This window comes from Centrocercus urophasianus, unplaced genomic scaffold, assembly GCF_019232065.1.
Source record: "Centrocercus urophasianus isolate 14NV4802_14NV808 unplaced genomic scaffold, USGS_Curo_1.0 seq_10, whole genome shotgun sequence".
Taxonomy (NCBI): Eukaryota; Metazoa; Chordata; class Aves; order Galliformes; family Phasianidae; genus Centrocercus; species Centrocercus urophasianus.
This window is the reverse complement of record NW_024884142.1, coordinates 33,181,049-33,207,043: the sequence shown is the minus strand read 5'-3', so window position 1 is coordinate 33,207,043 and position 25,995 is coordinate 33,181,049. Positions and strand designations below refer to the sequence as shown.

Sequence of the window (25,995 nt, the reverse complement as noted above, 5' to 3'; positions counted from 1 at the left end):
AGCTGAGGGGCAAGCTTTGATTTTTCCTCCCATAAATGAGAGAGCAAGGCAGATCTTGTGGCCTTCTTCCAATCTGTGCACTATCTTAACACCAGCAAGGGCACAAGCTGGAATGTCAGCACAGAGCAGTGACTTTCTGAGTGTGAGCTGCTTCCTTCAAAGCACCAGCTTTGCTCACCTCATGCAGGGCAGTGCCGAGGTGAACGATTTAATGTCTGCTTCCTGCTTTCCTCTCACACACAACTTGTCACTCCGTGTGCTGGAAATGATTTGGAGCACAGATTTTAAGAGAGCTCATTTGCCTCTGCAAATGTGGCAGCTGCGATGTGGATGCCCAAGACCTCTCCCTTCCCTCCCAGAAGCTCAGATCCCATCTGTAATTGGATCATTCTTATCTGTACCACAGGATCCTTACGGCAGCAACTGCTGAGATCAGCCACCAAGCAGTAGCAGCCCAGATTTATTGGGCTGTCTGCACTGAAGCAGATCTTAACCTGAGATTTGCAGGTGTTGGTGCAAAGAACTTTTCCTTGTCTTATTTGCTGCCCTAGTGTAACATTTAGCAGAACCTCATCACGTCTCCCTGCCTGCCTGTACTTTGCTGTTTGTGTACTGCCTATAGCAAGGAATGGCCCCAGTTCCATGAAGGAGCTGTGCCAGCAGCTCACTAAGGGTGAGGGAGAGCAGCAGGGCTTGAAGGGAGCAACCTGTGTGTGGAGTGGGATTTGCTGGGACCTCTGGTCAGCATCTCAGAGCTGGCTGCCAAGCTGCTTGTGCGCTGTGCCCTGGGCCCCAGGAGCTGAGGGCAGGCTGCAGCACACAGTGATCCCACCTTGTGCACCTGCCTCGTACTTGTTTTAAAGCTGTTCTGCTGCCTTTCTGCTGTGCCCTTCTACTCCTGGAGGCGTTCTGCTCCCTTCTGCTGCTGACCTTGTCAAACATCAGGATAACAGAGCAAGATAAGCACTCTGTCTCAAGCATTTGGAAGAGGGCCTTGCTGTTTCGTGCTGTGACTGGGTACCAGTATGTTATGGCAGGTGTCCCTCATCTCAGCCACTCGCTAGCGCACGAGGCCCCGCTCCTCGGTGAGAAGCACAGCAGCGCGTCCCCTCTCACAGCGCCGTGAGGAGTCCCCCCACCCGCAGCCTTGGGTCAGGACTCGGCCGGGCAGATTCGTCCCCGCGCTCAGGGCGGCGGGTGCCCCCCTCAGGCCGCTCTGCGCACCGCCGCCAGCCCCGCGCAGCCGCGCCGCGAGGGCGGGAGGGGGCCGGCAGCCGGCGGAGCCGCCCGGCCGGGCAGGGCTGCGCGGGGCCGGGCCGGGCGGAGAGGAGCGGGGGATGCGGGGCCCGTGCGCAGCATGCTGTGGGGAGTCGGGCTGGCGGCGCCTCGCTCCTGCGTGGCGGACTTGAGCCGCAACCGCAGCCTATCGCTGGGCTGGTGCGCGGGGCCCGAGGAGCCGCCGCCCGCACTCTATGGGGGCGAGCTGGTCGCCTTCCCGCTGGCGGGCGCGGGGGCGGGCGGCACCATGGCGGCGCTGGGCTCCGACTCTTGGTGGAAGAAGACGCTGTACCTGACGGGCGGCGCGCTGCTGGCCGCCGCCGCCTACCTGCTCCACGAGCTGCTGGCCATCCGGTGAGCGGGATGCGGGATGGGGTGCCTCGGCGCCCCGTTCTGCCCCGCAGCCATTTTGCGTCGCCCGGCGCAGGGGCGCGGTGCGTCCCGGGGACCCGGCGTCCCGCTTCGGGGCCGGGCACCGCGGGGAAGCGACGAGCGGGGGCGTCGGGTGGCGGCGCCGTGCCCTCTGCGGAGATGGTGGGCGGCGGCTGCCCCGGTGAGGGGGAGCGGGAACGGGGGCCGAGGGCCGTGCGGAGGACGGGCGGCGGAGCAGCTTAGAGTGGGGCTGAGGGGCGGTGAGCCGGCTGGTGCCGGGATGGAACAAAGCCCGGCCCGAACACGGTGGAAATGGCCGGTGGCTGCTTCGGGGCGGCTGGAGCGGCGCTCACCTGGACGGGAAGGTGGCGAGGCCCGGTGTTGCGCCCTCCTTGGGCGCGGCGTGCGTGCGGTCCGCAGCCCTGCGGCGGGACGGGACCGCGGGGCCTGGGCCTCATCGCTGCTCCTCTTACGGGAGGCCGTGGCAGCTTCCCGCGGTACCCAGCGTGCGAGCAGTCGGGCTGCCGCAGCAACGACGGTGCGTTATAGCGGCCCTCGGTCTGACGAATAAAATATTGCGGTCGTACGTGAAGGGAGGATGCGTGTTTGGCCTCCACTGGGATTTTTCCTTTGTGTGTTTATAACGCTGATTTATGATGCATCCTTTGTTTTGGTTTGGTTTTTTTCCCCCCCCCTTCTTAATTTGTTCCGTTTTCTGGCAGGAAAGAGCAGGAGATTGATTCAAAAGATGCTATCATACTGCATCAGTTTTCAAGGCCCAACAATGGCGTTCCAAGTCTGTCACCTTTCTGTCTGAAAATGGAAACATACCTAAGGATGGCTGACCTACCCTACCAGGTACATCCTTACTGTTCTCCTTTATGCCACAGCTCACTGTAGGTGCTTGAAATAGGCATCTCTCCAATCTTTCTCATGCAGAGAAATGTAAATATATATGTACAGCTGTCCAGGTAGGTGACAGCTCTTTTGTCTCTGGTGATATTTGGTGTATAATCTTTAAAGTTACCACTTGAATGTGGTTGATGTAGAGCAGCTCTAGGTTTAATTGGTAAAGCAAAGCGAATGTTGGAAGTTAACTTGTCTGGAAATGCTAGGAGAATAGCTTGCAGTTCATTGAATAATACTGTAACACTGAAGGACAGTGTTACATGATCTTTGAAGTTGTCCATGCTGAACGAGGTGAAGTGGCTGCAGCTTCCTGTTTTCCAGAGGGTTTCACCCTGGTGCTCTCTTGGGAAGATGTGTCTCTCTTCTGCTTTGCCTGGTGTCACCCCATGTGGCCTCCCCTCCCATGTGGGAAAACAGGGTTGCTCTGCAGGCCTGTTCAGCTGCGAGGCTTTGAGTTGGGTGCGTGCTGTCTGGTGGTGTCACCAAGCAGGTTGTGCAGAAAACAAAATCTTTGAGACCTTGGATGGATCTTTCTGCTGTTTGTATAAAGCATGGAAGTCACTGCAGATGTCGTATTTGTTGTTACTGTTGTACTGAGAATCTTAGGTGGAAGAAGTCTCTTTTCCCCCAAGTTATTTAAGTCTGGGCTCTTACTTTGCCTCAAATGCTCTGAGCTGTGGCTGAGTCGCATGCTTACCTTGGCTGGGTTCAAGTCACTTTTTTCTGCTGCACATCCAGGTATTATGAAGAATGTTTTGATTGCATCTGGTCTTTTGCAGAGGAAAAAAAATGTTTGAGAACTTGATTTTGTATTTGTGATTGATATTCATCCACATTTGTATGTGATTAAGCTCCTTTATTTTGAATGTGAAAGAAAGTCTATTTAGTACATTGGGCTTAAGCATTTAAAAGCATACATTTTAATGTTTACTATATTAAGATTTAATGGAACTTGAACAAGGTACTTCAGAGCATTTAGCAGGGAACTGGACTGGATGGCCTCTGGAGGTCCCTTCTGACCTCTGCCTTCTATGGTTCTGTGAGAACAGGCTGAGGGATGCAGCCAGAGACATACTGTGGGTCATCACCTTCCTGGGCAAGGGCTGCTTAGAAGGGGGAGAGTAAAGCTGAGCTGTGTTTTCAAAATGTTTGATGCTTTTCTTCATAAAGCTCGTGATACAGGAGCCCATGGTGGGTGTTTATGGAAGCCTTTTGTTTGTTCCTTTATTTCATTATGACTATTAAGATTTGGCTATTTCCATAATCTAACGAGTGTTTGCGCAGCAGCACTGTGTTGTTTTCATACCAGGTCTGTGGAGATGGCAGACGGCAGTCTCTATGAGAAGAAACATGAGGAAAAATAAAGCATAAGCTACAGTAATTGAAAATGCAGAGCCTAATTTCTTCTGAAGAGTACTATAAAATTACCCCAGAAGAGCCCTGTGCTGTGTGGTTTATAATTTCCTCTATAAATGAGGTTCTCAGGAGCTTTGTAGCCTGCAGTTCAGGTTAAAGTACTATGAGGCATGAGGGTGTTTTTTTTTAATGACACTACCATAGCCTTCCTGCTTTGCAGCTGGACCAGTTTTCAAGTGGAAAATTGGTAAATATTTGATGGCAATTAGTAGCAGCCGTAAGAATACTGAGGTTTCAAGCCTGAAAATATCCACTTGAGAACAGCAGATACAGGAACTGTAGAACTGAAATTTTCCCAAGATAAAGGTTTTTTTAGGTCATTGAAAGACATTTCCTGATTTGTTTGATAAACTATATGCAATGAAACATGAAAATCCTGCAACAGTTTTTTGGTTGTTTTTTTTGGGTTTACCCAAATCGACTCTCCTGAAAGAACTTCACCCATCATTTGCATTTTTAAAAATTGTGATATTAATGCAGCGTTAACACAACATTTTACACGATGTATTTGTGTGCGTGTATGTGGATGAATAATAAGAATCTGCTTTGGTTGGGTTGCAAATGACACGGACTGCAGTAATTGTGTGTAGTAAGCTCATCTTCAGCTGCTTCTGCAGAACATCAGTATTTGTGTGCAGGAAGGTAAATCGTACTGAAGGTGCTATGGACTTCATGCTCTCTATTTGGTTTCAGGTGTTGGGCAGTTTTGGTGTTTCTCCTGTTGATCAGAGCAGTCACCTGCACGTGCAGGCAATGTGGATTCTTCTGCTTTGTTCATCTAGGCTTGGATGCAGTAGATCAGAGGTTACATAATCCAGTATTCCTGCTGTAAGATTCTTGCTTGGGCAGAAGTCCCAGAGAAGGCTGAGACCGGAAGGTTTTGTTTTCTCAGCAGTGTTACCCATTCCTTCTGTTTTGATCTGAAAGGGTTGAGCTTCTGGGAGTGGCCACACATGGGCAGTGGTTGCACACTCGTGTTTTAAGCAATAACCAGGAGGATGTGCATTCAGGCTAAGCTGGAGCCACTGGTGCAGGGTGACCCTCTCTAGCTTCAGTGAAAAAATATGTTATTACTGCTGTACAAGTGTTACATGGAGGAGATGTACCCATGTTCAGCAGCTGGCTAGTGCTGTGCTGGACAGCAGAGCTGTGTCCTCATAGATCCAATTGGAAGTGTGTCTGATGATATAGGAGATTTCTAAGTTACAAAATTGCTGAAGGGCATATAAAGAGAGATTTCTCTCCTGCCTGGTGAGGGAATAATATGTCTTTGAACTGTGGGCTCTTGATTGTGTTTTACCCTCAGAGACGGTACAGCTATCTGATACAGGCAGTGAATTTGGATGTCCTGTCCCTGGAGGCATTCAAGGCCAGGTTGGATGGGGCCCTGGACAGCCTGATCTACTGGGTAGCAGCCCGACCCATGGCAGGGGACTTGGAACTCAATGATTTTTAGGATCACTTCCAGCTAAGCCGTTCTATGATTCTGTGAATAAGCATTTATAACGTACTTTAACACAAAAAGTGCTGCTCTGTGTGAGAGCCAAATTAAGGCATGATTCCTGTGATTAAAAACTTGTTTAGAATGATGGACCCAATCTTCTGAGAGATCTGAGTGTCCCCATCCCCTTAAACAACTCACGTCCTTAAATAATATTAAATTACATGGCATCTAATATAAAAATATGCAACGCATTGCAGGACCTGGAAATAATCATTTGGAGTTTTTCGTATTGCACAGAGTTGTTGCTCCAGTTGAATAGCTGCAGTTATCCTGGAGTGTTAATTAAGAAATAATGTTGCTTTTAAAAACACAGAAAGTTATATAAAAAAGCTTTATTCTTACTGAAATGGAATCTGAAGGGCCTTTTTTTTTTTTTTTTTTTTTTTGTCTATATGTTTGTTTGTTTACTTGCTTTTTTTTTCCTTAGAACTATTTTGATGGAAAACTTTCCCCTCAAGGAAAAATGCCTTGGATTGAATACAATCACAAAAAAGTGTCTGGCACTGAGTTCATTATCGACTTCTTGGAAGAGAAACTTGGAGTGAATTTAAATAAAAATCTTGGTCCACGAGAAAGAGCTGTTTCCAGAGCAGTGACAAAGATGGTGGAGGAGCATTTCTATTGGTAAGCTTGCATGAAAAGCCTGGCTGTGTTCTGCTGTCAGACCTGTACTGTTTGTCTAGGAGTGAATACTTATTTTGTCTTGGATACCCAACTATTAATTTCACAGCTTTTTTCACTGTGGAAAATTGCTGCTGCTTTCTGCTTGTGCTGGAATGAGTCAGGAGTAACTCCCTCAAGAGCTGCAGTGATGTGTGGGCAAGGTAAGGAGTTGGCGTTGCAGAAAGGAACAGCAGTGGGCTGTCTGTCTGTCCTTTTCCTATGACCTCCATGCAGAAGCAGCCTTGCTAATAAAGAGCAAAATCCAACGTGGCTGAAAAGATGGGAGGTGTCAGAGGGGAAACAAACAAAATCCAGCGTATGGAGTGAGTCTGAAATATTATGGATATCCTTACACTTACTGGTTTTAATTATCTGTATGTGTGATTGCAGTATGGATTACTGCCTCGTTACTCCTGTTAGTAAGTATTGTTGGCATTAGTGCCAGTTGATAAGGTGCTGTACTAGTTGTGGTACCCCAAGAAGATCAAAAATGGATGTGATGGGAAACCTAAATATAGCTTTGCTGATACTTCATGCATTTTACTGATACCTTTGAATACAGTGTCTGTGATTTTTATTTTTTATTCTTCCTGTTCCCCCACCCCAACTTTTCAATCCTTTTTTTCCAAGTGTCCTTTCCTGATCCATAGAAGCAGCAGGTGAACATGGCATTTTGGGTATGGCATTGGATACTTTGGCAGGCGTAAGGCTTTTTCCCAACAGTTTGCTTTCTTGCATGCATTTGAAGTTGTTGTTGTACTGAGCCTTGCATTCAGACATAACTTTTTTTTTTTCCTCTAGAAAAACTGTGTGATATAACTAGAATGCATTTACCTTTCTTCCTTTCATCTTCTTATTGAAGATCAGCAGCAACATGTGCACGCATAGTATTTTGAATCATTTGTAACATTTCCTGGGAACAGTTGTAGCATTCAGTAGTTTAAATGCTATGATTTAAGAATGTAATCCTTAGCTTCCCAAAAGTATGACTTTCACTAGTGAGACCTATCTGCAGTGTCTTCTCAGAAATCTGACTGCAGCTCTCAAACTGCAGTAGTCTGCAAGTGTGATTTCTTCATTTTGTTGTTCCTTTTTTTCTCCCATACTTGTAGCTGCCAGAGGGAAGATGTGGCCTTTAGATCCCTTAATGCTCCATCTCCTTACCTAAGTGTATTGATTGTTTCATGGTCCACAGGCTTAACTGCTTTTAATGTAACATTACTGATGACAAACTTGCACAGCTCTTGTGTTTCTGAATTATAAATTGCTCTTTCCTTGGTGAAGCCATTGGCTGTCCATCCATGTTCCTACTGAGCTCATTCAGCCCTGCTGGGCACGAAATAGGAGAGCATGGGACACAGGTACTACAGATTCAGGTGTTGAGCTGGGGCACTGAAGTAGATGGACAAAGCAATAAGTAGGAAAAAAAATAGGCACGTGCCTCATTGTGTATCCCTCTTTCCTTTTCTCTTTAGTCATGCAGGTGAGTTTCCCAAGGGCAAATATTTTTTTACTGCAGAATAGAAAGACCCAGCTTTAAGTTTTGTTGTATGTCCTTGCTGTGAGGGTGTATGAGAGAGATGCTGTGCTGTTGAGGGCACACTGTGCTGGTTCTCTGTACCAGGCCTGAGCCAGAGCTATGAGGCTTCACGCTGAATAACAGCTCTGACCATCCTGTAGTTAACCAGGATGAAGTCAGGCAATAGCTGTGCAGAGCTTCACACTGGTGCTGAGCCTTCCCATTTCCCACCAGGAGCAGAGGGTCTGTTTGTGATGTCCTCAAGTCCCCTGGGGGGGAACTTGTCACAGTCACGGCCTTTCTGCAGAAAATTTATAAAATCAAGCCTATCCAGTGATATAAAATGTGATTAATACAGCCTCGTTGCCAGCAGTGTGCAAAGTAATTTCATCATAAATAAGTAATGCTGTATTACATCAATTGAATGTACAAGCAAAGAACATCCTGTGGATTAGCTCTGTGGATGCAGCTAATCTGGGTGGGTGCTCAGCATCCTCCTGAAATGTTTAGCCTCTGCTGAACTGATTGCTTATCTTTGGCTGCAGTTCTGATTGCTTAATACCCCTTAAAGGTGGAAACTGCTGCTCTGGCTGGAGCTGAAAGCAATGTAGGACTGTTGTGAACCCCTGCCCTAGGCTGCGGTGTCCGGCAGAAAGCCAGTGAGTGATTGAACATGCCTATTTTAGAGCTGGGATTAGAGCTTGTCTCCGAGATGCATAAGACTGGTGCTGGAGCTTCTGTCCCTGGAGGAAGCTATAATTGTCAGGCTTTTGCTATGTTTAAATCAGCAAAAGAAAAAAAACGTTTTAGCCTAGGTGGGGGTGAGGTTGAGTCAGTAGGGAAGAAATGGGAGAGCAGGCTGGTTCTGTGCTTCAGGGACTAGGCCTGAGGTCCTGGCTGTGTGCAGGCCTGTGTCATCTCCCCACGGTTTGTCCTGGGTCACCTCCATTGTCTGCAGTGACTGCCAGGGGCTCTTGAAAACCATTTAAAGGCATTACATTGGTTTTCCTTATTGTCAAACATAAGTGATTTGTCAATATATACACACAAATACATTCTTACTTTGTCTTTAAGAAGACAGTGTAAACATCACTAATGTATTGCATGTTTGAAGGACAGGAGGAGCATGGTGTGATAATGCAAATGACTGACAGATATTTAAACTTGCCATGTATTAAACAATGCATGTTTAACATCAAGCCAATTATAAAAGTGACATCTCTCCTGCTATTGAGGATGATGATGCTTGAATACCACTGGTGGCTTAAAAGCCATTCTCTCTGAGAAGTTGCACAGCAGGTAAGGTAAGATTTGTGGAAGGAATTTATTAGAATCCTTTTCTGTATCAAGAAATTCCACTCTGCACAAGATTTAGATGAGCAAAATAGCTTCCAGTTTGCATCCTTTTAAGTACCTCCCTCCCCTCCCCTTTTTTTTTTTTTTTGCCTCTTGAATTACTAGAGGGATAATCAAGCAAGCTGTTCCTGATGAGTCACTTTCTCTATCTCTTCTGATTTATGTATTGAGGCCAGAGCTGCTGTTACGTGTATACTTCAGATTTGCTTCACCCCTGTAGCATTTCTTTAATTCATTATGGTTTTATTTATACTCTTAAGAATTCACATATATTCTGGCACAAATGGAGGTGCTAATATTTCCCAAAATGACATAAAATAATAATGTCATCACATACGTTCTGAACTACAGTTAGTTTTTATGGTTAGTATTTATAATTATGCTGAATTAGGTTATATAGACAACATGATTTCTGGCTTTTCTTAATTTTTTGTTATTTTTATAATACTCTGCTAATGTAGTCTAAGCAGAGGAATGATGGTTGGAATTAAGCGCAGAGGAGCATGTTTTGGTGAAAAGCACAGATTAAATTAATCCTTGACTATAATTATTTTAACAAAGTGCTTGTAAAGCTAGTTTTAAAAAGATGTTTAGCTGTCCCTCTAAACAGGACTCTACCTTTTTTTTTTGTTTTTGCATGCTCAGAAGCCTAACGTTTTTGGCATAAACTGAGTGGTTTTCTGTTTAACTGTCTTTGTTGCTCACGTAAATTTGAGATTTGTTGGGACATGCAACAACTTCACTCAGAGTGACAGGCACACATCCAAGATTGGGCTTCATGGTGTAGCCGAGGCAGGGTTACCTAAATCTGGTCCTGTTTGTTGACTCTTACCTGGCCTCAGTCTCTTCCAGACTTTCTCCCCCAGAACAAGTAAGTGAACGTTATGGAAATGTAGTTTTGTTTCACAGCACAGGCTAATTAGTTTTGTGAGAACCCTTATTTGTGCTGTCTCATGGAATTAAAGTTGTCCCAGGCATGGTTGATGGCTTGGTGCGATGCCAGCTCTCTGGTGGAGTCAGAGTGAATAATAGTCATAGCAGCTCTGGAGGGTCTGCTGGTTGTGTGTGACTGGGATGATTTTTCAAAAATGATCCAGCAGTCTCCTTTCTGCTTCCTCGCTTTGTCTTGCCTTGTTTTTCTCCCTGCCCCTCTATGGTGACTCCAGTTGTGCTAAAGCAATTACAGTAGTGCTGCAGAATGGCCAGAAGCTGATGAGATCCATGCTGGGGGATGAGGGTCTTCATAGTGACATGCACAGCTGTGCTATTAAAGAGCAGGTTCTTGCCATTTACTCGAGTAAATAGTATGAATAATAGCTGGCGCACACAGCTAATAGTTGTAATTATTTCCTATGGTTCGCATCCAGACCAGATTCCTTCTTCAAAGCTGTGTTTGTCCAAGGGACTTTGTCCTCAAAAGTTGGTGGTTTTGATATTTCAGTACCCTCTGCTTGCTGGCTTTGTGTTCTGCTTTCCTTTTGGTGCTCCTTTCTAAATCCAGTTTCAAACTGCTTCAAACTCTGCAGAAACTGGCCCAAAAACTTTAGTTGGTTCATCCAGTTTGAGTGCTGTTTGAACTAGATTGTGCAACATCTCCATTGAAAACATCAGTGAGATGCTGCTGTCACAATAATACAGTACAGGATGTCTTTTAGAGAAACTTGGTGAGAATAAAAGAAGTCCAAAACAATGCAGGTGCATTTCTGTTCTTTATTGTTCGTGTAGTTGCACTGAAACCTGCACGGGCCTCACTGTTGAATATAATGAAGCCAATCTGAGCAGAAGACATTGTCCTGCAGGGGACAGTTTTAAAGGGAATTAAAATGCCTTTTATCCTCTCAGAGAGTACATTTGAGTTTTAGGTGGCATTTTTTCTGCTGTTATGCCAAATACGTTCTTTTTACCTGGTATTACTAGTAATGTGAATAAGGAGTGTATGGAAATGTAACGATTAGAGCATTTTCATGGTGTTAAAGTAGTTGCTCATTGATGGTAATTCTAAATTCAGCTTCTGGTCACGGTATACTGGAATTTGAGAAAGTATATGTGTGAAAAAATATGCAGGAGGTCTCTTTTTTTCCCTCTTATATTGAATTAGTTGATCCATATAGGCATAAAGAGAAGTGCGATTTGAAATATGGGCAAAGATAAAACTTAAGTCAAGTTACGAATTAAAAAAACTAATTTCCTGCCATAGGGGAAATGGAAGCATTGAATTATGAAACACCATTCAATATTTTACATACATGCATTTGCGACTTTAGATATTACAACTTCCTGAAGGGAGGCTGTGATGAAAATGGGTCTGGCCTCTTCTCCCAGGCAAATAGTAGGACCTGAGGAAATCATAGAATCATAGAATCACCAAGGTTGGAAAAGACCTAAAAGATCACCCAGTCCAACCGTTCACCTATTCCCAATAGCTCCTACTAAACCATGTCCCTCAACACAACATCCAGTCTTTCCTTGAACACCCCTAGGGTCGGTGACTCCACCACCTCCCTGGGCAGTCCGTTCCAGAGATGGAATGGCCAGAAGTTGTACCAGAGGAGGTTTAGGTTGAACATCAGCAGAAACTTTTTCTCTCAGAGGGTGGTCAGGCGCTGGAATGGCTGCCCAGGGAGGTGGTGGAGTCGCCGTCCCTGGCAGTGTTCAAGAGGCGTCTGGATGAGGAGCTATGAGATGTGGTTTAGTGCTTGTGGTACTAATAGGAATGGGAGGGTGGTTGGACTAGATGATCTTGCAGGTCGTTTCCAACCTTGCGATTTTGTGATTCTATGATTCCAACTTTTCTGTCAAGCTTCATTAGTCTATAGAATCACCAGGGTTGGAAAAGACCCACGAGATCATCCAGTCCAACTGCCCTCCTATCACCAGTAGTTCTCACTAAACCATGTCCCTCAGCGCAACGTCTAAACATATTCTGGACACCTCCAGGGTCAGTGACTCCACTGCTTCCCTGTGCAGCCCAGCACCTGACCCCTCTTTTGGAAAAGTGGTATTTCCTTTTTTTTTTTTTTTTTTGGAAAAGTGGTATCCAGACTGAATTTCCCCTGGCAGAAGCTCAAGTCCTCATGAACATTTTTTCATACAGTTCACAGTGTGTAAGCCTACTTCTACATTTGTCAGTTTGGAAATATGTAATGGAACATGGCTATACATTCCAATGTTTCTTAGACCCTTGGCTTCTTGCATTTGTCACATCTACTTAAAGATGTCTCCAGCTCTTCTTCCAGTATTCCTTGAGCCAGTGACAGAAGCTGTATGGTCTCTCCTTTCTTCAGAATGCCTTATGTCAGAAGGTGCTACATATCAGAAAAGTTAATGTTGCAACAGCAACAAATGACCTTTGCCTACAGTATTAGTAAAGAATGAAAAATATTATGTAGCTGGTAAGACAAATTTTGATGAAAAGATCTTTTGAAATAATACTGAAATAATGAAGTTGAAATCCAGCCTGAAATACAGTGGAAGCCTTCAGAAAGGCATCTTGTGTAAGATCAGCATCTTCATTAAGGGAAAGAAAATTCAGATGAGAGCTAATCTGATAGGTACCACCTCTGCAGCTTTGTGTTTTTTTTTTTTCTTGTAAAGGTTATGTCATGGTTAATCTATGAAGAGAGCGGGGATCTTTTTGAAGAATCACTGCTACAATATTTATGTTGATGCAAAGTACTGCTGGAACTTAGCCAAGCAGTAATAGAGTGCAAGGAGAACAGGCTGGTGGGAAAGGCTGCTTTCTCCATTTTCCTCTGTTTTCCCTAGCTCTGTGCTCTCTGGGCATTGCACTGTTACAACCTGGTGTTTGCATCCTTGTAGGACTCTAGCTTATTGCCAATGGGTGGAAAACCTTCACGAGACGCAAAAGATGATTTCAGTTTACGGCCCCCTCAGTGATCTGCTGAAGTGGATTCTGTGCCATCTGACCAAAGGGATCGTGAAGCGGGAGATGTACGGTCACGGAATTGGCCGCTTCTCTGAGGAGGAGATGTACACACTGATGGAGAAGGACATGAGGACTCTAGCAAGTCTCCTGGGTAATGTACCACAAACCACACACCTTCTCCTTGTGCCTTGGTGTGATATGGCTGTATGTCAGCCTGGTCACAGCCACAAATAATCTCACTGCTGTCAGGTGGCGTTCACGCTGCTGCTGTTCCCCGGTGCCACCTTCGCTCTTGGGGGGATGGGTTTCTTTCCTCGCTTTTTGTTACCAGACTGCCTCGCTAGGAGGGTAAATGGGTTGCTTCTCTGGGCACTGAGTATTTGTATCTGGAGGAGCAGAATGTGGCCTTTTGAAAGTCCTTAGCAAATGCTACTTTCAGCTGGATGTTGCTGCGTTTGGTTGGTGTTAGAAGCTTCATTTAAAGCTGGTAGGAGATGGGTCTGTGTTATCAAAATGGATGGTTTTAGGCTTGCTGGCTGTTGTGGGTGGACAGTGCAGAGATTGTCTTAAGGTTGACCTCCCTCAGCCAGAACTGTGCAAGCCTCATTTCTGTAGTGTAGCTCAGGCTGAAGTCTGAGCTAAAACTGTCTGCACTGTGCTTTTCACTTCCAGTCTGCTGAGAGCTAACTGTACTATGCTTTTGTGTAAAAATATGTATTTTGAGGAATTCATCTGCATATTATCCCTTACTTTGAGCTTGTCCCTTCCTTGGTCCAGAATCCAAGAGGTGGTGCTGATGTGGTTTGTTGTTCCCTGTTACGATCCTTTCAGTGGTGGTTGGGCAAGAGGGGTCCTCCCTGCCCTGTCCTGGCTTCTGCACTCATCCTGTGCTCAAGAAAGAGGACAGAACATGTACTTGAACTGTGGGATGGACAGGAGGAGAAAAGGTAGCCAAGTAGAGGGCAAAAACTGAGTGCTTACTAAGCAATAGAGGGATGTGAGATGGTTTTTGTTCTTTCAGGGTGTTTGGGAAAGAAAAAAAATTGCAAAGGACCTAGAGGGAGCTGTGCAAGTTTTCTGAAATGCAGGGAGCTGCTGGGTTGGCAGCAAAGTGAAAAAAGAGTTACGGTCATGGACAGTAGGTGAGGGGGAGATTTGTTGGCACTTCTTTCTCTGTTGGCTCTTTCTCATGATTTTGTTATTTAAGATTGTTTAAGGTTGTTTAAGAAAAATCGTAGATTTTCTTTTGAAGAAGCACTATTTTTGGAGGCCAAGAGGTCAGAAGATTTCAGAAGGTGAAGATACAGCAACTTTCATTAGTTACTGGGTGGCAGGTGTTCATCACCATCAAAATCTGTTCACAGTTTGTCCAGTTTCATATTGGAGGACGCATGCTCTCAACCTTCAGGCAGGTGTTCCTTCTAGTCCTTCCTGCCCACCCTGAGCTGCCTATGCCATCTCCTGTGAAGATAAATGCTGTGCTCAAACCATTTATTTCACTTGTTTTTGCTTGGAGAAATGGCTGGAAATCCTCAGACCTCTCTTTAAGATCCATTTTTCATTGGTTGGAAATAATTCTTCTGTTCTCTGGACAGACCTCCTCCCTGCTCCTGCACCTCCATATGCGTTTTCACAGTATGTGTTGCTTGTGGTGGCAAAAAATGTGAAGGGCAGTCACAGAGCTGGCAAACTGGGACACATCTGCTGTTTTTACTGTGTGGTGCACATTACCAGCAGGGGTTTTGTTGATTATTGATGAGAAGGTTGTGCCTCATGTGTTTTAAAAAGCCTTGATGGGCACTTGCTGTGTTATGGTTACTTTACTACGTTACTAGCTGAATATTGTACATTTCATTTTTATCTTCCTTTCTGAAATGAATGTTGTATTAGTCACTGTGTTACTACGTTTGCCACTGTGATTATTGGTGTGTTTCCCTGCTCTTTGGTAATTGCCCTGACTTGCCATTAACACCAGCTTGTCAAGGCTTTCTCCAGCTGTTCGTGGTCTACGTACCCTTGGCCTTGGGTCATATTCTGAGCTGGGGACAGGAGGTGAGTGACAGACACTGTATGGGGCAACCTGGTCTAGAGGGAGGCATCCCTGCTTATAGCAGAGGGTTGGAACTAGAAAGGTCCCTTCTACATCAAACCATTCTGTGATTCTATGACTTCCAGCCTGACTGGAGGCTCTCCTCATTCGCAGAGTTGATTTGCAACCTGCTGTTGCTCTAGTGCAGTTGCTTCCCAGAGTAACACTGTTATGGATTGAGAGTCAGACCCAGCTGAGCAGTGCTAAATTTATAGTGTTGTCAGGTGAAGTGGGATTTTACACAGCGTATTACTGTGGTTTGGGGACCTGTTTTTGAGCTGTGTTTGAGATCAATGACTGCAGAACAACACATAAATACAGAAAGTACCCAACATTTACCCAGTACATAGTCATCAGAGAATAGATTGGTGCAGTTCTGAAAGAGCTGGGGAGAGTTAACTCCATTTCTGTATCACATTTGACGTGCTGTGGGAAGTTATTATTCGTTACTTCTCTGTATTGCATTGCTACATCGTGGTGCAGATGGATAACAGCCTTCATTGTGTTGTATTTTAGAATTTGCTGCATTTTACTGCTGGACAGTTTTTCTAAACTCATTTAATAACCCTAACATTTAATAACCTGCTGAATTACAGGCAGCTTCTGGCATAACGGGAAAAATGTCCTGGGGAGATGGGGTAACTGGATTTGGAGAATTCAATTACATACAACACTTCACAGGGTTTATAGCACTTTGGGCAGAGGCAGGGACAACGCAGCCATTTAAGCTGACCTCTGAAATGCCACATGATTCACTTGCTCTGTTTTCTTTCTTTGCTCCAAGTCTAATGCCTGTGCTGGGGAAGCAGGTAATACTGGATGTTTTCTTGTGAATGATGTCTTTAAAGATGATATTCTTCTCTGTCTTTATCTTGTAGAGGGGAGGAGGACATGTCCCCATTAAAATACCTTGCTGTTTTGTTTACAGGTGACAAAAAGTACATTATGGGACCACACGTTTCCACTGTTGATGCCACAGTTTTTGGTCATCTGGCACAGGCCATGTGGACACTACCAGGGACAAGACCAGAGAGACTAATCAAAGGTAATCAAAGGTTTAAAGTGATCTATGACAAAAAAACCAAAACAAAACAAAACCAAACTTTTGGTGGCATTTGCTGTGTTTAAGTTTGGAACATTTTGTGGGATTTTCATAGGATTGCAGGAGTACTTCAGCTATCTCATTAGCTGTTCTCATGTTTGATATAGCATTTCTATTCTGTGATTATTTTTTTTTTGTGTGTGAAGTTCTTGTTTGTTTTCACTTCAATGTTTTGAATGGTAGTTGTTTCCATTCCTGTGTTTGATCTTTTCCCTGTTTGACATAGCAAAGGCTGAGTGCTTATAAGGGATGAATGCTGAGTAAAGTATTAGAAGCTGTGAGCCAAATTCTGCTGAGCTAAATAGTTTCATTGACAGTAGAACTGCAAATACTGTTGTCCCACTGAAATGTAAGCTTTTGGTGTTATTAAGGACACTGGACAAGGAGAAGAATCCAGTCTGGCTTTGGAGTGAAATGAATTAGAAACCAATGTACCATATCTCCTTCCTCCCATCTCCAAATTTTGTTATTCTTTGTGGAGAGGTATTGGCACATGAAAGTCTGGTGGAAGATCTTGGCATCACTTTGTAGAATAAACATAGTGTGAAAAATGGAAAGAATGAGGAGGAAAAGGGTGTGAAATAGCTGTAAAAAGCAATGAATCTGATCCATAGACCTACTCTGCATAAGAGGTAGCTGCAGAGGCAACAGTTTGGATTTTCTCATTATTAGAGCTTTGATTTGAGGAAAAAATCCCTGTCATCAAGGGTTTGTGACTCGAGGGTCATGAATAGTCTGTACAGTAAAACCCTTGATGTCTGAAGAGTCACAGATAAAATTCTGAAGGGTCGATTGGTTTCAAGAAAATGTATGATGATTGTTGGAATACTTTGTGTCTGACAAAAATGAACAGAAGATGATAGATGCAAGTACAGGAGCAGTATGGATGATGCTCCGTACCTATCCAGCTGCTCATGCTGTGGTATGCTGTGAGTGCAGGTTTCATGTACACGTTCATTTTCCACTTAATATGCTGTTATTTCTTTGTTGTTTGAAGTTTCTTCTCTCTAAGCACACGTGTATGTATCTACACATGGCCTAACACACCCGTGCGGGCTACAAATGCTAGAGGTAAATCAGAAAGAAAAACAAACCCATAAATTTATCTTGCAGGCAATGCTGCCATCTGGTGGTGTGGATACAAAACATCCAAATTCGCAGTATTGTAACAAGTGAGTGAGCTGTGCACATAGAGTTGAGTTCAGTCCTGTCTTTATAAACTACAGCAAATAAGCAAGAGTTTTGCTAGAACAACTTGCAGTATTAATATCTTGTCTTGCTTTATTTCTGTTGAGGTTGAATTTGGGATGGTTATTTCACTATATGCATATATGTTCCTTTCAGTGTAGCCTTTCTCATTGTACGTAGGTTAATGGTATCTGTATTAAGTTATGTGAGAATTATAAACAGCCACCGGGAGGGTTGACTGGATCTTGCCGTTTTGAGACAAGGCTCTGATGCCTCTTTGGAAGGAACCTGCATAAATTGTTTCCAAACAATGCCAAATCAGCTGATAGGTTAAAGTTTTATTGACTGAATGTACTTACTGGAATGTGTTGTGCTGTGTTTCAGGTGAACTCATTAATCTTGCTATGTATTGTGAAAGAATAAGGAGGAAATTCTGGCCAGAATGGCACCACGATGACGATAACACTCTGTATGAATCTGAGGAAAGCAGTGACACAAGCAAGACTCACTCCCCCTTGCAGGACTTCAGTTTTTATTCAAGGACAGAAACATTTGATGAGGAAGGGAACAGTATTTCTCATACTCCTGACACAGATTACACTGGACACTCCCTTTTTGATTCAGATGTGGACATGGATGACTACAGGGATCATGAACAATGCAAATGATGCGTACAAGCATCTCTTGTTTTGCAGACAAGCTGTTTCTTGGGATCAGTTGGATTTATTTTCTGCTCCAGGTTGGGAGAAGGTTGGTACCACCTCCAGGAGACCATTGTGCTTGACTTGGCTGTCACTTGCTACCTGGACTATCTCAACCTTATTTCATTCTGTGTAATTGTTCAGGTGGAACCAAGGTAAACAGTTACTTAAAACACACCGTGGGCAGACTAGAGGTCCAGATGACAACAGAAACTTTCAATCTACATTCTTGCTTCCATTGAAAAACAGTTGAGTGGGAGAAACCTCCAGGAGGGGGAGTATTTGGAAGCTGGTTTCTGTTGATATCTTTACAGGAATGGGCCAAGGACAAAAGTGGAAGAGGCGTTACTGTCACACCTTTCTCATGTGGAAGAAAATTATTGATGCTGATTTGGTGCAGTTTCAGGAAAGTTTTCATAGCTTTCTGCAGTCTGGGTGATCACAGAATGTCTGCAGGAATGAACTGCCCCTGGTTCTTTCAGAGACAGACAAGGAAGGTGGTAGGAAAATGTGTTCCTACAAAAAGAAACATTTTAGCATTTCTTGTTCTTTGCAGAAGGTTGAAATCACCTTCTAGAATGTTTTTATTCAAATGAAGAATGTCAGTTTTAATGTATAATCACCCACACGCTAATCTGGAAAGTGTGTTGGCCGAAGCCTGGCTTCAGGCCTTTAAATTTCTTCTGTGTTTTTGAATTATTAGATGTTTGTACTTCCTGCCACCAGCTGCTACTGATGTAGAGAAATGGGATTCATTACTGAAAGCCTGGAGCATCTCAGCAGTGGGTGCTTTGTGTTCTTTATGCAAAGACACATCAGACCTTTAAAGTTTGCAAAGAAACTTGAAGTGTTTTTAGGTGTGAGGTGCTCTGTAAATATAAGATGTTATCCTGCAATCATATGCTTTAGAGCTGGCTGGGATGGTGGGCATTTGCTGGCTTATAATGCACAGTTCCTAAAGGCAGTGTGTGGAAGCAAGTTGTGAGACTACAGTGGCATCACCACGTATTCTGTGAGGATTTGCAAGAGTTGAAATAGTGACTGGGGTTGATCATAAGGCCTCTTTGATGGCATACTTGTGAATCTGGAGAACCAAAGCAAGAATAGCTGCACAGGTGCTGATGTGCTCTGCTGTCGGTGTGAAGATAAGAATGGATCCACAGGGTTGGCCCACCTGTTTGAAGTTAAGCATCTACACCTGTGTTGCTTGGTAGTGAGTGGTTGATTTTAGTGAGAGAAAGCATATGGAAATTACAGATGATCCTGGTCTTTGTAGAAGTGTATAAAATCAAGTTTTGTCTGTATAAGTTGGTGGTAGCCTGTTGAAATTAGTTTAATCAGGACTTTTTCACTGAGTTACATTTCCATGAATCACAACCTCTCAGCAGAAATTTTGTCATATGTTGATTCTGAGAATCAGGCAGGACACAACTACTTTATGATGTTAGTTGCTGATGGTCCTAGTAGTCTGGAGCTTGAACTAACTCCAGCTTTCAAAGAACGTGTCCCTTTTCTGCTATAGAGTGTCTTTGACAGGAAGAAGCTTGTTGTAGGAAACACCCAGCTAGCCGTGGCTCTGCAAGCAGAGGGGACAAAGCTGCAGTGAATTCCTATGTCTCTTCCATGTCTGAGAGCTACTGCGATGAGAGCAGGCAGTTTGGTCTGAGGTGAGCACAAACTTGCATCTGTTTCCTAAATTCCCAACACGTTTGCTTGAAGCTGTGCTCCAGCCTCTATAATCATGGGCAAATCTCTATTGTCGTGTTTGCAAAAAGAAAATGAACCAAAACTGAGGAGGGGGAAGGTATGATCCAGTTACCTGGGACCCTTCTTAGGAAACTAAGCACAGGAACAGGTCACAAGGACATGAGTCTTGAAAGCACAAGGGGTGATGGTCTGACATGCCCGCGAAACTTTGCAGGTAAGTCAGGGCAGATGCAAACATTTAGGTACTGATATTCTGGATAAAAAGCATCTGCATCAAGAAGCTCCTCTTAAAAATACTCATGATTTGGGAATTCTGGTAGAGACGTTCTCGTTTGTTTATCCATCTTTTCAGCATTAGGAGAGTGTGTTTTCAGGTATGGAGCCCCTGCTGGCACCACATGAATCTCAGCAGTGAGTCATGGTTATTGAAAGATCAGCCTGAGTTCATTGGACAAAGTCGTATTAATAATTTTCCTGGGCTGACGGTCTGTCGGTGACAGCGATGCTTGGGGCATCCCAAAAGGCAAACTGGTCAGAAGCCAGTGATGTAATTTTGCCCTCTCATATGTAAGCAGCTGCGTTTGGATATCACATGGCAATATGTGGCAGTGGGCACAGAAATTGGCATCACTGCCATGGTACAAAGCTGGTGTCATGTTGTGGCCTTCTAACATCTGAAAGTTTTCTTGGTGAGCGCCCGGTGCTTTATTGTACATTGTAGGGCATGTGTATGCATTTATATATATACACACATATATATGCTATTAAAAATACGTGTGTGCATATATAAAAATAGGTGAGTCAATATATGTATGTTTTGGTGCCAAAAGAAGCAGTATGGTAGAAATAATCTGAGGATTCGTCCTCAGCAGAGCCTTGACTTCGCTTTGGTAAGCGTGGTGATGGGCTTTGTTGCAGAAAAGTGAAACACAGTGGATCTGAAGGGGCTGTGGAGGGGGGAAGGAACTTTTTGTTGTCAGCTGATATTTTTTTCAGTGAGGTAATCATTTGGGTGAATGTATTTTGTAGTGTGTCACATGCCTTCCATGTCTTAGGAACTACTCAGGTTATTTTAGAGAAGTTACTCAATAAGTAGCTTTCTCCTTATGACAGCTATTCTAGGTACTGTGTTTCCGTGTTTGGCTGTGTTTCAAACTAGAGGTGAAATTAGAAAACAGCATTTATTTAGGAATTAGTGTGTATAGTATTTTGTCAAGGTCTGGTAGTATATCCTTGAGTTAATTTATCCTTTCCAGAAACAAATATTGACCGTTAGACCTGTGTTAAGGATTTAATCCAAGCCTTTCTCTTTTGGAAGCTGGCCTTGACAAAATATTTATGGGGGAAAAATGTTTAGAAAAAGAAATTGCTTTGTTAACATCCATGAGAAAGTGTTGTCTTGGTTTGCGGGGTAATAGTGGACAAGAGTTGTCTTTAACAAAAATGAAAGTTTTCAACATTTTGCTAAAAGGGCCATGTTTCCTTAGTCCTGCAAAGGTTTTCTCCCCTTGCTCATTTCTTTTTTTTTTCATCTCCACGATTGAAGGGCTGTGCAAACCCTACAAACTGTCTGCAAGCATCTTAGAATCACATGGTTGGAAGGGACTCACGGTGATATCACCAAGTCCAACTCCTGGCTCCACGCAGCACCACCCAGAATTCAAACCCTGTGGTTGAGAGCATTTTCCAAATGCTTCCTGAACTCCGGCAGCCTGGGGCTGTACCCACTGCCCTGGGCAGCCTATTCCATGCCCACTGATCTGTGGTGAGGAACTTTCCCTAATGCCTATCCCAACCCTCCCCCCATGCAGCTCCATGGCTCTTTATTTCCCTTGGGCTCTTCATTTTATTTCCTCTGCTTTTTTTCTCCCCTGATCAAAACCGCAGCGGAAGTCTGCTTCAAGCACCCCGCAGGCCCTCACAGTGGTGCTGCAGGGGCCAGGAAATCGTGTGGCACCGCAGTGCCTGGAACCACCCAGGAGCACCGACTGCCTGCTGTGTGAGGTATGAGGGCCTTTTGAAGCCGAAGGGTGGAAGTGACCACGATGTTGTGCCTGAGATGATGCAGACCCTGCAAGTTTCTTAGCGACTGGGGTCGTCTTGTAGGGCAGCGTTAGAAAGGGTGTCATGAGAGCCAAGTGCATGGGAGGTGCTGGAGAGCAGAGCTGGTGGTGGTCCCAGCCATGACTGCGGGCTGACCTGGGGAAGCAGCAGGGTGGCATGGGAGCAGGCAGTGTGTGTGAGGGCCATCGTTCATCAGTAGGGAGAGGCTCTTTGTCTTCACTATGGGACAGTGTGGTTGCACCGTTGTCTTATTTTGAACACTGCCAAATACTGAGTATTCTATTTATTAGTGCTGCTGTGAGGGAATGATAATTGGTCTTCTCTCCCTCATTTAGCGAATGGGAATTAAAAAAATACTCTGTGTTCCCACTGTAGTTAAATTTAAAGCAGCCTGGTTTGTGGGTTTTTAATTAAAAAAATTCTTCTTGAACTGTGAATTGCAGTGCTAGATTGCATAACACTGTCACGTCAGGATGGATTTGTGTGTCAGTGTCAGCATTGCTGGCTCTGTCAGCAGAGCTCACTGTTACCAAGTGGGAAAATAGATGCTGGGCTCTATAGGTCATACAGAAATTGTACAAATGTGGTGCTTGATTTAAGAACCAAACCAAACCTGATGTTTCAGATCTGGAGGACTGTTCCCATCCAATTACAACACTGCAAGTCACACGTTTTGATCTTTAAAGCCTTGGCAACGTCCCTCCAGATCTGTATTCTCTTTGAAAAAATATTGCCTGAAATATTTCTGCAGCAATAGTTCAGGCACAAATTTCCTTTTGTCAGTGATGTCTGCTCAAGTAATCATGACAGCTTCATACTGTTTTCATTGAAAGGGTTGTATCTGTCAGATACTGAGCTGTACAAAATACTGCCTTCTGGAAAACTGTGTTATGTGCAGATTTATGCAGGGCAGCTTACCAAGCAAAATTTCTATGGCAGGGGATGAATTCAAGTGGGTCTTGTCCTTAGATGTTTGAAGAATTTGAATCCGTTTCCTGGCAAACTCCTTTAGTCTAACCCCTCCATCACCAAATACTGCAAAATTATAAATCAGGCCTATAATCAATCAAAATAAAGCAAATTATGGTCTTTAAATGCAGAGTTATGTTGAACAGCCCTGTAGCTGGTATATGGAAATGAATATATGTAGTGTAGGGGTGAGTCATGCCCATATCTGTCAGTGGCTGTGATCTGGAGGAACATCCAAGCTGCACTGTCTGATCTGTGGACAAGGAGGATTAGAGGGACCTTTGAATGGCCACAGTGATTCTCAGCAGCATATCAGTGCTGCTGTATCTGTGTGCGCTGCGCCGTGCTTCAGCTGCTTGTTACCACTGAGGACGTAGTGGAGGGGCTTTCTTAATGCTGTGCTCAGGTGGGGCTGCTGCTGTGCTGTTGTCCCGTACTCAGGCTGTGTTCTGTGTCCTTGTGGTAAAGGCAAGAATCCCTTTTGATCTGGCTCCTTTATATGGCACTGCAGTGGCTGTGGCTTCCTTCTGATGGTGCCCAGGAGGGTGTGTGGGCCATTGTGACCCACTGGTGTCCTGTCAAGGGGAGAGCTTCATCACCCCATACTGTGTGGGCCTCCTGACGGTGAAATGGGTGCGTGGAGTTTCAGGCTAGTGACCTCAATCTTTACAGCTTCACCTTAAGTGAGAAAAGCATTGCAGCACGGATCGGCTCTGTCTCAGCAATTTTGGGCAGTGCTCTCTGATGGCCATTGTGAAGAGCTTTTCTTGCACGCCTTCCCCACGCGCTAACATGAAGAACTTCTCAGCAGAGATTTTCACAGGTCCCTGAGGTGTTTGGAAAGAAATGGGATGTCTGTGTGCAGTATGGGAATCCTAATCACTGAAAACGTTCAGTGAGTCACTGTGGTGCTGAGCTGTGAGTACTGTATCCTTGTTTGCCCAGCTGGCAGATTTTGAGGCCAGAGATAGTTATGGACGTTGAGTGTGACTCATACGTAAAAAGGACCCTAGAATTTCATCTTAAAGATTTCCACATCCAGCTCAACAAACTTAAGCAGAAATAGAGCATCTGCTTCCAAAAGGCATTCAGCTTCTGCAGAACAGCAAGATCCTGCCCCTTTGAAGTTACTGGCAGAAGTGCCATTGGCTTCAGAAAGGCCAGAGGTTTCCAACTGGGCTTCCAAGTGACCCAGAATTTATCACTTCTTTCAGTCCTTTGCTGAGTCTTGGAAGCCCTCATGTAGAAATTTACCTTACCAGGGCTGTTCACTAGAGGAAGGCAAACAAGATGTGACACTGGTTGGTTGTTTTTTAAACTCTTAAAAAAAAAAAAAAAAAAAATCTTTTTAAGCTTCATCTGTTGTGATGATATTGTCACTGGGCACAGTGTATACTCTTTCCTTGCTTTTTAATTTGTTCTTAAGAGTGGTCTTCTCTTGATTGTACAGGTTTTTATTTTTCAGAATACTTGAAGAATGCGGGCCCCAAAGTTTTAATGTTCAAGGTGCAAAATCAGCCAAGAACAAAGCATATATGGGTGTGTATGGGGGAGGGATGTATTCAGCTCTGTACAGTGTACAAGGTTTTCCTAACAAAGTGGAGTAACACATTGCTAAATGAAGACTTTAGTGCTGTAGCTGCATTGTGTTGTTTGTTGATGAATTCACAAGACATGCATTATTTTAGCACTGTTATTATTACTAGTTTACAAAGCCATATTTAAAATTGTACACTTAATTGTAACATAACTTTAAATTGTGTACTGTGTTGATTCCTGTATGTATATATGAAAATCTGTATATTTTGTCTTTATGCCATATGTCATTGGTGTATAAATTACAAGTAATGGATCTAAAATACCTTTCTGGTTCATGTCCTTTTTATGAATGTCTCTGCTTTCTGCAGGCCTGTGCACTGACCATGACAAAGTGTGAAAGTGTGTGAAGCTGTAATACCAGTGAGTTAAACCCACATCTCCTCAGGCAAATACCTTAGCCACCATCATGATGTGGGTCAGTTACTGTCGCTGTTCGTCTCTCCACTTGGCAATGGAGGAATATTTCCAGGTCAAGCTCAGGAGAAAGGACTGCACTTAGCCTTGGGTGTGAGGAGGAATCTCTGCTTCTTTCTCTTTACTCTGGGCTAATGCTACCAGTGTGAATATAAGTAATTCCAAGAATGTCAGAGGAGTGTATGTATTTTAAGATCATTGCCCAAAGCACTGTGCTGGCTAGTGTCATTATACAATAGTATTTTGGAAAAAAATTAGCATTTTAAAGTCCTTAGCCAAACTGAGCTTGTGGCCCTGAGCACAGTGTGGGGATGGAGTGGCGGTGATGAAGGTGCCAGACTGTGTTTACAGGTGCACTTACACCATCAAATTCACGTCAAGTCCTGCCTCATGACTGCCTCGTGACTGATGACATCAATGCTACAGGTATATAAATGTATGTTCAGGTTGGATTTTATGGGCCTTTTACCCAACTTTCAGTTTTGTGACTGGGGGAGAGGACAGGTAAGTGAACTTCACTGACCTGAACATTTTAAAAATAACAAGTCAGGCCAAACCCTACTGTTCTGAGTATTTTAGCTCCTTCTGTTGCATTAGTTTTATGGTTTCTGAAGTGGGTCTTCAGAGACTTCTCCACAAAGACTAGAAATGGCAGTGCATTTGAGAAACAATAAGGTAAAAAAAAAAAACAAAAAAAAAGGTATTTACTTAGGTAGAAATAGAGGATTTGAATCATCAATATTGCAAGCTCAGAAGAGCTGGTAATACAGACTGCCCTTCCCAGATGAGCTCGCGGTTCTGTGTTGTTGAAAAACTCTGTCTCTGTTTGTGTTGGAATCCCAAAGCTTTAAATTATGGTGTACAAGAAATATTTTGGATGTTCATTCCCTGGCTATTGTTCTTTTGAGTAGTTGAATAGGAAAAAGTCTGTGGTAAAGCAGTTTTGTGAGTTCTTGTGCACTGACCATTTAACAGCCAATGACCCACTGCAATTGCCAGATGAAGATGTTCACTTAAAACTCAGTAAAAGAGATTTAGGCTCATGTGTTTTACCTCTGCTAGTTCTGGGCTATGACTGCATATGCAGCTGCTTTCTGCAACAGCACTCATTAAATTATAGTAAGTGGTGGTAAGCCTGACCTGCCTTCAGAGGGCACTTCTGAATGGGTGAACACCCTTGAGTTTGTGATGTGAGGAGGTCAAGGTCAATGAGCTTGGGGTGCCCCAGGGATGAAAATGCTCCTCTGCCTAGGGGAACT

At 44.1% G+C, this 25,995-nt stretch overlaps 1 protein-coding gene across 1 annotated transcript; it reads left to right on the top strand.

The window, feature by feature from the left end:
* The first annotated feature begins 1,357 nt into the window (after nt 1-1,357).
* Nucleotides 1,358-24,496, top strand: FAXC (failed axon connections homolog, metaxin like GST domain containing). Its single transcript, XM_042829175.1, has 6 exons — nt 1,358-1,632; nt 2,373-2,508; nt 5,907-6,103; nt 12,837-13,054; nt 15,921-16,037; nt 17,667-24,496. Exons 1-6 carry the CDS (start codon nt 1,358-1,360, stop codon nt 17,948-17,950), a joined length of 1,227 nt encoding a protein of 408 aa, XP_042685109.1. The 3' UTR covers nt 17,951-24,496.
* The last annotated feature ends 1,499 nt before the right edge of the window (nt 24,497-25,995 follow it).

What these genes read in the sequence shown, in the direction of transcription:
- FAXC (XM_042829175.1), top strand. Translation starts at nt 1,358, where the DNA reads ATGCTGTGGGGAGTCGGGCTGGCGGCGCCTCGCTCCTGCGTGGCGGAC. An exon ending in CACGAGCTGCTGGCCATCCG is followed by an intron (nt 1,633 to 2,372) that starts GTGAGCGGGATG and finishes GTTTTCTGGCAG; the next exon opens with GAAAGAGCAGGAGATTGATT. An exon ending in TGGCTGACCTACCCTACCAG is followed by an intron (nt 2,509 to 5,906) that starts GTACATCCTTAC and finishes TTTTTTCCTTAG; the next exon opens with AACTATTTTGATGGAAAACT.